Source organism: Thalassophryne amazonica, chromosome 4 (assembly GCF_902500255.1).
Source record: "Thalassophryne amazonica chromosome 4, fThaAma1.1, whole genome shotgun sequence".
Taxonomy (NCBI): Eukaryota; Metazoa; Chordata; class Actinopteri; order Batrachoidiformes; family Batrachoididae; genus Thalassophryne; species Thalassophryne amazonica.
Genome location: NC_047106.1, coordinates 40,361,938 through 40,374,224, shown reverse-complemented (window position 1 = coordinate 40,374,224; position 12,287 = coordinate 40,361,938). Strand labels below are relative to the sequence as shown.

At 40.7% G+C, this 12,287-nt stretch overlaps 1 protein-coding gene across 1 annotated transcript in view; it reads left to right on the top strand.

The window, feature by feature from the left end:
- Positions 1-12,287, top strand: part of LOC117508088 (cytoplasmic dynein 2 heavy chain 1) — a 370,951-nt gene that overhangs the window by 140,754 nt on the left and 217,910 nt on the right. Inside the window, exons 27-30 of the mRNA XM_034167743.1 lie at positions 2,473-2,643; positions 3,189-3,347; positions 11,262-11,330; positions 11,566-11,720. Coding sequence (XP_034023634.1) covers positions 2,473-2,643; positions 3,189-3,347; positions 11,262-11,330; positions 11,566-11,720 — 554 coding nt within the window. The remainder of the gene's footprint in view (positions 1-2,472; positions 2,644-3,188; positions 3,348-11,261; positions 11,331-11,565; positions 11,721-12,287) is intronic.

Genomic DNA, 12,287 nt, shown 5'->3' with positions numbered 1-12,287 from the left:
CAAGACGCCTGATCCTGCTCAACTGGAAAAAAGCAGCTCCGCCTTCTCATAAACTCCTGCTGGAAGATGTTATGTCCCACTTAAAACTGGAGTATTTAAGGCACACCATGAACGGCTCTTTACAGACTTATAATAAAATCTGGCAACCCTTTGTTAATCTTTTTATTAAAAAAAAGTCCACCTTAGAGTCCAGCCCCGAACCTTACAATCTGACTGGTTCTGATCTAATCACTATTGTGATGTTTCTTCGTTGTCTTGAACATTTGTGTTGCCATCATCATTTATCTATTTGTTTACCTTAATATGGTCTGGTTTTTTTTTCTTTTTTTTTTTTCATACTTGAAAGCACCAATGCTTGTTCTATTGTTCTCTTGTTCTTCTGTTTCTGTATGCGGATTAAATTTTGAAATAACAATAAAAAGAATTTTATAAATAAATGTCAAACAGTACTAGCACGTACTTTGTCCAACACATACAGTGTAGTACAATAGTCCTTTAGGTGTTACAAAGGTAAATGACTACATTTCTTGCTCAAAGCACTTTACAATGATGCCTCACAATTACACACTCCGATGTCAGGTTACTGTCATGAAGAGTTTCAACTTCAAACCAGGAGCAACATGAGGATTAAGGACTTTGCCTAAAATGGAAGAAAAAGTTCTTGCCGTGTCAGAACATTCTCTCCATCTGCGTGAAGAGGTTCAGTGCAAATATTGACAACCCTAGTATCACAAAGATTCTGTGATTTACTGAATCTGAGGGATATCAGGAGGATCAACCACAGAAACCTTTTTCACTAGAGATGTTCAACATCCTCTCTGATGGATCAGTCTTATGCAACTTTTCAAAGTAGCTGGCCCAGTGAAATAGAATTTTTTTTTTTTTTAATGAAATTAAAAAACAGTCAGCGCTCAGAGTCCCACCTTTGCAAAAAAAACATGCCTTTTCTCCATCATGTGATAGAAGGTTTATATCTAATTATTTATGTTCATGTAAATGTTCATGTAAATGGGGAGTCTTCTTCACAAAGGTTAATTATGGATTTCCACAAGGTTCTGTACTAGGACCAATTTTATTCACTTTATACATGCTTCCTTTAGGCAGTATTATTAGAAAGCATTGCTTAAATTTTCATTGTTACGCAGATGATACCCAGCTTTATCTATCCATGAAGCCAGAGGACATACACCAATTAGTTAAACTGCAGGAATGTCTTACAGACATAAAGACATGGATGACCTCTAATTTCCTGCTTTTAAATTCAGATAAAACTGAAGTTATTGTAATTGGCCCCACAAATCTTAGAAACATGGTGTCTAACCAGATCCTTACTCTGGATTGCATTACCCTGACCTCTAGTAATACTGTGAGAAATCTTGGAGTCATTTATGATCAGGATATGTCCTTCAGTGTGCATATTAAGCAAATATGTAGGACTGCTTTTTTGCATTTGCGCAGTATCTCTAAAATTAGAATGTTCTTGTCTCAGAGTGATGCTGAAAAACTAATTCATGCATTTATTTCCTCTAGGCTGGACTATAGTAATTCATTATTATCAGGTTGTCCTAAAAGTTCCCTGAAAAGCCTTCAGTTAATTCAAAATGCTGCAGCTAGAGTGCTGACGGGGACTAGAAGGAGAGAGCATATTTCACCCATATTGGCCTCGCTTCATTGGCTTCCGGTTAATTCTAGAATAGAATTTAAAATTCTTCTTCTTACTTATAAGGTTTTGAATAATCAGGTCCCATCTTATCTTAGGGACCTCTTAGTACCATATCACACCAATAGAGCGCTTCGCTCTCAGACTGCAGGCTTACTTGTAGTTCCTAGGGTTTTTAAGAGTAGAATGGGAGGCAGAGCCTTCAGCTTTCAGGCTTCTCTTCTGTGGAACCAGCTCCCAATTCGGATCAGGGAGACAGACACCCTTTCTACTTTTAAGATTAGGCTTAAAACTTTCCTTTTTGCTAAAGCTTATAGTTAGGGCTGGATCAGGTGACCCTGAACCATCCCTTAGTTATGCTGCTATAGACTTAGACTGCTGGGGGTTTCCCATGATGCACTGAGTGTTTCTTTTCTCTTTTTGCTCTGTATGCACCACTCTGCATTTAATCATTAGTGATTGATCTCTGCTGTCTTCCACAGCATGTCTTTTTCCTGATTCTCTCCCCTCAGCCCCAACCAGTCCCAGCAGAAGACTGCCCCTCCCTGTGCCTGGTTCTGCCGGAGGTTTCTTCCTGTTAAAACGGAGTTTTTCCTTCCTACTGTCGCCAAGTGCTTGCTCATAGGGGGTCGTTTTGACCATTGGCGTTTTTCTGTAATTATTGTATGGCTTTTGTCTTGCAATATAAAGCGCCTTGGGGCAACTGTTGTTGTGATTTGGCACTATATAAATAAAATTGATTTCATTTGATTTGATTTGATATTTCCGTATTATGTGATATTGTTTTCATTCCTTTGCAATTTCACTTCTAGAATATGGTCCCAGTGCTGAAATATGTGCGTGGGGACCACCTGTCTCAGGAACACTGGTTGGACATGTTCCGTTTGCTGGGTCTCCCTAGGGGGACGACATTAGAGAGACTTACCTTTAATGATCTGCTCAGTGTGGCAGTCACCATCGTGGACAAGGCCATGGAGCTGAAGGTACATGTAACAGATAGATTCAAGGCTTTCACTTGAATTTTTGTGGCAGAAAACATCTTTTATTGACGTAGACTTTGAAGGGCACTTTTAATTTGATTTTTTTTTTTTTTAGAAGCAGTGTTTTTTATTAGAAGGTATATGTTATCATATATTTTTGCACATTGGTTTCCAGTATTCACACACACACACACACACACACACACACACACACACACACACACACACACACACACACACACACACACACACACACACACACACACACACACACACACACACACACACACACACAGGCTCTGAGGGAGAGGTGGGTGAGGAAGGAGGGAGGCAGTGTTAAGGTTTAAAGCTTATTGATACTCCTGTCTGTGCTAATATTGCCCTATCCATTTCTGCTCCATCTTTGTAGTCTCATATTACCTAGATTAGAAGAGCTTCAAAGAAAAATATGCAAAAGTTCTAAAGTTTAAGGGGCACAGTATCAGTAGTAAAAACACAGTTGCGTAAAGTGGCCACAAAATTGTGCACACGTATGTGTGTGTGTTTAGGATCTGAACAGTCGTGCACAAGCAGAGGTGACAATCAGAGAAGCTTTGAGGGAGTTGGATCTGTGGGGAGCTGCAGCTACCTTCACCCTCACAGAGTACACAGACAGCAGTGGCCGTGCGCTCACCCTCATCAAAGACTGGAAGGATATTGTCAGCCAGGTACACATACGAACACACAACACGTCTGTCTCAGTGATGTATGAAACGAAGGAGTCCTTAAGATTTTGCTAATCCTGTCTGAGACCTCCTCAACAGTCACATGTAGATGTGATTTTTTTTTTTTTTTTTAAGTTTGTTGTAGTGTGTATCCAGTGTTGGATATGACAGTGTGCATCTTAGGGCCCTGTCCCACTGGCGTTTAGGAGCATTTGCGTATGGATTGCACACAGAATTGGCCCATATTCGTCAAACATCCGCAATATCCGTGTAACATGCCTGTATGAGTCGGCCTTCATCCCAACACGCCCATGATCATCCGCAGAGGCACGCATGTCCGCAGCCAGGATTTTTGAGCTGTTCAAAAATCTGAAAGCGGATAACATCCACCTCACGTACTCCATATATACTCAAGTCATACACAATACATACTCACTCTATGCGCTGTATATCTGCTGTTAACTGCTGATATCCGCAACTGACGGGGATTTGCAGCTTGACAGCGGACCGGGACAGTGTGTAAAACAGATATACAACCCCTGGCAAAAATTATGGAATCACCGGCCTCGGAGGATGTTCATTCAGTTGTTTAATTTTGTAGAAAAAAAGCAGATCACAGACATGACACAAAACTAAAGTCATTTCAAATGGCAACTTTCTGGCTGTAAGAAACACTATAATAAATCAGGAAAAAAAATTGTGGCAGTCAGTAACGGTTACTTTTTTAGACCAAGCAGAGGGAAAATAATATGGAATCACTCAATTCTGAGGAAAAAATTATGGAATCATGAAAAACAAAAGAACGCTCCAACACATCACTAGTATTTTGTTGCACCACCTCTGGCTTTTATAACAGCTTGCAGTCTCTGAGGCATGGACTTAATGAGTGACAAACAGTACTCTTCATCAATCTGGCTCCAACTTTCTCTGTTGCCAGATCAGCTTTGCAGATTGGAGCCTTGTCATGGACCATTTTCTTCAACTTCCACCAAAGATTTTCAATTGGAATAAGATCTGGACTATTTGCAGGCCATGACATTGACCCTATGTGTCTTTTTGCAAGGAATGTTTTCACAATTTTTGCTCTATGGCAAGATGCATTATCATCTTGAAAAATGATTTTATCATCCCCAAACATCCTTTCAATTGATGGGATAAGAAAAGTGTCCAAAATATCAATGTAAACTTGTGCATTTATTGATGATGTAATGACAGCCATCTCCCCAGTGCCTTTACCTGACATGCAGCCCCTTATCATCAATGACTGTGGAAATTTACATGTTCTCTTCAGGCAGTCATCTTTATAAATCTCATTGGAACGGCACCAAGCAAAGGTTCCAGCATCATCACCTTGCCCAATGCAGATTCGAGATTCATCACTGAATATGACTTTCATCCAGTCATCCACAGTCCACGATTGCTTTTCCTTAGTCCATTGTAACCTTGTTTTTTTTCTGTTTAGGTGTTAATGATGGCTTTCATTTAGCTTCTCTGTATGTAAATCCCATTTCCTTTAGGCGGTTTCTTACAGTTCGGTCACAGACGTTTCCTCCCATTCGTTCCTCATTTATTTTGTTGTGCATTTTCAATTTTTGAGACATATTGCTTTAAGTTTTCTGTCTTGATGCTTTGATGTCTTCCTTGGTCTACCAGTATGTTTGCCTTTAACAACCTTCCCATGTTGTTTGTATTTGGTCCAGAGTTTAGACACAGCTGACTGTGAACAACCAACATATTTTGCAACATTGCATGATGATTTACCCTCTTTTAAGAGTTTGATAATCCTCTCATTTGTTTCAATTGACATCTCTCGTGTTGGGCCTCTACTGGTGGTTGGCTCTCACTGCGGTATTGTATCACTTCCTGTTCCGGAGCACAGCGGTGTTTTTCTGTATCTGTTAGCTGTTTAATCTGCGCAGTTAGATTGATCTAGTTATCTAGATTACGATTTGTTTCCCAGTGTAATCTTTACGTGCCTTAACTAAAGCACTCCTTCTGCTGAATCACCTCTAAATTATTTACACATTATTCACTTTGCGTGTTTTTAGGAATCCGCTAGCTTAGCGTAGCTACTAGCTCTTAGCCGATTTAGCATGGCGGCTTCTCCTGTCTCTCCCGCACTTTTCTGCTCTGGGTGTGAAATGTTTAGTTATTCCTCGGCCTCCTTTAGCAGTAATGGTACTTGTAATAAGTGTAGCTTATTCATAGCTTTGGAGGCCAGGCTGGGCGAATTGGAGACTCGGCTCCGCACCGTGGAAAATTCTACAGCTAGCCAGGCCCCTGTAGTCGGTGCGGACCAAGGTAGCTTAGCCGCCGTTAGTTCCCCCCTGGCAGATCCCGAGCAGCCGGGAAAGCAGGCTGACTGGGTGACTGTGAGGAGGAAGCGTAGCCCTAAACAGAAGCCCCGTGTACACCGCCAACCCGTTCACATTTCTAACCGTTTTTCCCCACTCGATGACACACCCGCCGAGGATCAAACTCTGGTTATTGGCGACTCTGTTTTGAGAAATGTGAAGTTAGCGACACCAGCAACCATAGTCAATTGTCTTCCGGGGGCCAGAGCAGGCGACATTGAAGGAAATTTGAAACTGCTGGCTAAGGCTAAGCGTAAATTTGGTAAGATTGTAATTCATGTCGGCAGTAAAGACACCCGGTTACGCCAATCGGAGGTCACTAAAATTAACATTAAATCGGTGTGTAACTTTGCAAAAACAATGTCGGACTCCGTAGTTTTCTCTGGGCCCCTCCCCAATCAGACCGGGAGTGACATGTTTAGCCGCATGTTCTCCTTGAATTGCTGGCTGTCTGAGTGGTGTCCAAAAAATGAGGTGGGCTTCATAGATAATTGGCAAAGCTTCTGGGGAAAACCTGGTCTTGTTAGGAGAGACGGCATCCATCCCACTTTGGATGGAGCAGCTCTCATTTCTAGAAATCTGGCCAATTTTCTTAAATCCTCCAAACCGTGACTATCCAGGGTTGGGACCAGGAAGCAGAGTTGTAGTCTTACACACCTCTCTGCAGCTTCTCTCCCCCTGCCATCCCCTCATTACCCCATCCCCGTAGAGACGGTGCCTGCTCCCAGACTACCAATAACCAGCAAAAATCTATTTAAGCATAAAAATTCAAAAAGAAAAAATAATATAGCACCTTCAACTGCACCACAGACTAAAACAGTTAAATGTGGTCTATTAAACATTAGGTCTCTCTCTTCTAAGTCCCTGTTGGTAAATGATATAATAATTGATCAACATATTGATTTATTCTGCCTAACAGAAACCTGGTTACAGCAGGATGAATATGTTAGTTTAAATGAGTCAACACCCCCGAGTCACACTAACTGTCAGAATGCTCGTAGCACGGGCCGGGGCGGTGGATTAGCAGCAATCTTCCATTCCAGCTTATTAATTAATCAAAAACCCAGACAGAGCTTTAATTCATTTGAAAGCTTGTCTCTTAGTCTTGTCCATCCAAATTGGAAGTCCCAAAAACCAGTTTTATTTGTTATTATCTATCGTCCACCTGGTCGTTACTGTGAGTTTCTCTGTGAATTTTCAGACCTTTTGTCTGACTTAGTGCTTAGCTCAGATAAGATAATTATAGTGGCCGATTTTAACATCCACACAGATGCTGAGAATGACAGCCTCAACACTGCATTTAATCTATTATTAGACTCTATTGGCTTTGCTCAAAAAGTAAATGAGTCCACCCACCACTTTAATCATATCTTAGATCTTGTTCTGACTTATGGTATGGAAATAGAAGACTTAACAGTATTCCCTGAAAACTCCCTTCTGTCTGATCATTTCTTAATAACATTTACATTTACTCTGATGGACTACCCAGCAGTAGGGAATAAGTTTCATTACACTAGAAGTCTTTCAGAAAGCGCTGTAACTAGGTTTAAGGATATGATTCCTTCTTTATGTTCTCTAATGCCATATAACAACACAGTGCAGAGTAGCTACCTAAACTCTGTAAGGGAGATAGAGTATCTCGTCAATAGTTTTACATCCTCATTGAAGACAACTTTGGATGCTGTAGCTCCTCTGAAAAAGAGAGCTTTAAATCAGAAGTGTCTGACTCCGTGGTATAACTCTCAAACTCGTAGCTTAAAGCAGATAACCCGTAAGTTGGAGAGGAAATGGCGTCTCACTAATTTAGAAGATCTTCACTTAGCCTGGAAAAAGAGTCTGTTGCTCTATAAAAAAGCCCTCCGTAAAGCTAGGACATCTTTCTACTCATCACTAATTGAAGAAAATAAGAACAACCCCAGGTTTCTTTTCAGCACTGTAGCCAGGCTGACAAAGAGTCAGAGCTCTATTGAGCTGAGTATTCCATTAACTTTAACTAGTAATGACTTCATGACTTTCTTTGCTAACAAAATTTTAACTATTAGAGAAAAAATTACTCATAACCATCCCAAAGACGTATCGTTATCTTTGGCTGCTTTCAGTGATGCCGGTATTTGGTTAGACTCTTTCTCTCCGATTGTTCTGTCTGAGTTATTTTCATTAGTTACTTCATCCAAACCATCAACATGTTTATTAGACCCCATTCCTACCAGGCTGCTCAAGGAAGCCCTACCATTATTTAATGCTTCGATCTTAAATATGATCAATCTATCTTTGTTAGTTGGCTATGTAGCACAGGCTTTTAAGGTGGCAGTAATTAAACCATTACTTAAAAAGCCATCACTTGACCCAGCTATCTTAGCTAATTATAGGCCAATCTCCAACCTTCCTTTTCTCTCAAAAATTCTTGAAAGGGTAGTTGTAAAACAGCTAACTGATCATCTGCAGAGGAATGGTCTATTTGAAGAGTTTCAGTCAGGTTTTAGAATTCATCATAGTACAGAAACAGCATTAGTGAAGGTTACAAATGATCTTCTTATGGCCTCGGACAGTGGACTCATCTCTGTGCTTGTTCTGTTAGACCTCAGTGCTGCTTTTGATACTGTTGACCATAAAATTTTATTACAGATTTTATTCACTTTATATATGCTTCCCTTAGGCAGTATTATTAGATGGTATTGCTTAAATTTTCATTGTTACGCAGATGATACCCAGCTTTATCTATCCATGAAGCCAGAGGACACACACCAATTAGCTAAACTGCAGGATTGTCTTACAGACATAAAGACATGGATGACCTCTAATTTCCTGCTTTTAAACTCAGATAAAACTGAAGTTATTGTACTTGGCCCCACAAATCTTAGAAACATGGTGTCTAACCAGATCCTTACTCTGGATGGCATTACCCTGACCTCTAGTAATACTGTGAGAAATCTTGGAGTCATTTTTGATCAGGATATGTCATTCAAAGCGCATATTAAACAAATATGTAGGACTGCTTTTTTGCATTTACGCAATATCTCTAAAATCAGAAAGGTCTTGTCTCAGAGTGATGCTGAAAAACTAATTCATGCATTTATTTCCTCTAGGCTGGACTATTGTAATTCATTATTATCAGGTTGTCCTAAAAGTTCCCTAAAAAGCCTTCAGTTAATTCAAAATGCTGCAGCTAGAGTACTGACGGGGACTAGAAGGAGAGAGCATATCTCACCCATATTGGCCTCTCTTCATTGGCTTCCTGTTAATTCTAGAATAGAATTTAAAATTCTTCTTCTTACTTATAAGGTTTTGAATAATCAGGTCCCATCTTATCTTAGGGACCTCGTAGTACCATATCACCCCAATAGAGCGCTTCGCTCTCAGACTGCAGGCTTACTTGTAGTTCCTAGGGTTTGTAAGAGTAGAATGGGAGGCAGAGCCTTCAGCTTTCAGGCTCCTCTCCTGTGGAACCAGCTCCCAGTTCAGATCAGGGAGACAGACACCCTCTCTACTTTTAAGATTAGGCTTAAAACTTTCCTTTTTGCTAAAGCTTATAGTTAGGGCTGGATCAGGTGACCCTGAACCATCCCTTAGTTATGCTGCTATAGACGTAGACTGCTGGGGGGTTCCCATGATGCACTGTTTCTTTCTCTTTTTGCTCTGTATGCACCACTCTGCATTTAATCATTAGTGATCGATCTCTGCTCCCCTCCACAGCATGTCTTTTTCCTGGTTCTCTCCCTCAGCCCCAACCAGTCCCAGCAGAAGACTGCCCCTCCCTGAGCCTGGTTCTGCTGGAGGTTTCTTCCTGTTAAAATGGAGTTTTTCCTTCCCACTGTAGCCAAGTGCTTGCTCACAGGGGGTCGTTTTGACCGTTGGGGTTTTACATCATTATTGTGTGGCCTTGCCTTACAATATAAAGCGCCTTGGGGCAACTGTTTGTTGTGATTTGGCGCTATATAAAAAAAATTGATTGATTGATTGATGATTCATGTCAGTCCACTTGGTGCAACAGCTCTCCAAGGTGTGATCACTCCTTTTTAGATGCAGACTAACCAGCAGATCTGATTTGATGCAGGTGTTAGTTTTGGGGATGAAAATTTACAGGGTGATTCCATAATTTATTCCTCAGAATTGAGTGAGTCCATATTTTTTTTCCCCCTGCTTGGTCTAAAAAAGTAAGCGTTACTGACTGCCACAATTTTTTTTCTTGATTTCTTATAGTGTTTCTTAAAGCCAGAAAGTTGCCATTTGAAATGACTTTAGTTTTGTGTCATGTCTGTGATCTGCTTTTTTTCTACAAAATTAAACAACTGAATGAACATCCTCCGAGGCCGGTGATTCCATAATTTTTTCCAGGGGTTGTATATCGTGCCTGTCATGTCCACATCACAAACTAAAATATGTTGTAGCGAATGCATACAGATTGGCCACGAATAAAGCGTTTTTATTACACCTGCTTTGCAGATGATTTGCGGACATTCTGTGAATGCATAACAAAGACGTCACGTAAACCCAAAGTACTATATTTGGCAGAAAGCGACATACCTGACAGTCAGTGCCAGTCCAGCTGTGTAAATCCACAAAGACGTAGCTGCTGCAATCCAGTACTTTTATTTAACACCAACAAAAGGAAGAGTTGCTGTTTATAGCCACAACTCACGCTGAAGTCTGTTTTCTGTGAGGCTTTCAAAAAAAAAAAAAAACACCATCACCACCCCCCCAGAGTGGCTTCCCCGCTCCCCAAACTCATGAACAGTTATCCCTCGCATGACAACAAGAACATTAACTCTGTGATCAACTTGTCCAAGTCCAGCAAATACTCCAGAGTCTGTATTGTTGGTGTGAATAGTGATGCTGATGGCCCGAGTGAGCTGCTTTTATGACCGCAGTGCAGATGCCATGCATGCACAACACGTGCGTGATGCATTCATAATACACCCGTAACGCTGCCGTGATAATCTCAATGTGTTGGATCAGTTTCCTCACTACATGCGTTATATAACCATGATTGTTCATCATACTGTATATTCGCTATATATTATTAATATCTCCGTGATTCATACTGGGACATTTGTCATTTTTGGCCATTTTTGTTGCGGACGACAACGAACACCTGCAATTTGTATACTCAATTCATGCGCAGTTGATCCTCTCCCCAGTGGGACAGGGCCCTTAGGTTTTAAATTTTTTCCAGCCTGTTCCTAAGTTTAAATGCATGTTCACAATAAATGTTCTTCTGTGACATGTCTGCAGCAGTTTGTTTTTTCTGTGTCTGCATTTTTTTTGTTCAGATTTTGATGTTTCTCCAGTCACAGAAGTATTTCCTGAACATACTCGTATTGTGGTCTTCTGTACTACAATGCCATGGGCATTCAGACTGGAATGTCTCTAAATGTATCATTTAAAAATGAAAATTGATACTTTGGTTCATCTAGCAATATGGTCCTTCATCTGTAGTCTTTTCTAGAGACCGCCTCATAGAATTTGATAAGAAAATATGTCTCCAGAGAATGCATGGTCTCAACACTGGTGCCAGTAAATATGATTCAAGGATTAGTTTTATCACCGCTCTGTGCTCATCCAGGTGGGAGATAACCGCTGTTTGCTGCAGTCTCTGAAAGACTCTCCATACTACCAAAGCTTTCAGGACAAGGTCAGGTCAAAGTCTTTAATCTATAAATAAACTTTAAGCGATTCAAGCCATCTTCATGTGCTTCATGTTTATTTTACCTTTCGTAAAACCAAGTTGCTGTAGATTTTGTTTTGATTAAAAGCTGTGTTGTTGTATAATTAAATGAAATGCTTTAACTGTATTTGTGCATCCTTTTTTCATGTTAATACTTGTGGAATGAAACAAGTTATGATATATTCACTTGTTGCTTGTCCAGGTCAGTCTGTGGGAGGTTCGACTGTCCGACTTAGATGAATATTTGCTCAGTCTGAATACAATCCAGAGGCGCTGGCTGTACCTGGAGCCTATATTTGGACGAGGGGCCTTGCCCCGTGAGGAAGCTCGCTTCAAGCGGGTTGATGAGGACTTCAGGTACAGTGGGTCAAATATGGCTCATTTAACTAGCTGCTCCACAGTAGTAGAGTGGTTTACATTGTTACACCTCCAGCCCAGTCTCACTTTTTTTGAGTCAAATTTTCGTGACAGGGTTTTTTTAACTCACTATTTCTAACCCTACTCCTACCCCCGACCCTAACCTTAACCATAACCACCCCCCCACCCCCCCGCTTCATTTTTAATTTCGTGCAGCCATCACGGAATGAATTAGAATGAATTCGTGCTGCCGTGACGAAAATGAGGCGCTTTTCGTCACAATAAGACAAACTAATAGATTAATGTATATTTCGTGCTGCTGAATCACGACTTGCCGTGAGACCAGGTTGTACACCTCATAGCGAAAGTGTTTGAGATTCATGTCACGCCGAGGGCCATTCTGTGTGGAGATTACAAGCTTTTAACTTGTTGGCTTTTTAACTGTTTTTAAGTTATCGACAATATGTACTAGTTAGGTGCAGTACTGGAAAACCAGAGATTTTGGGTTTACAAAACACTTCATGAAACCATAGGAATACAAAAACAAAACTTGTTAAATGTGTACAA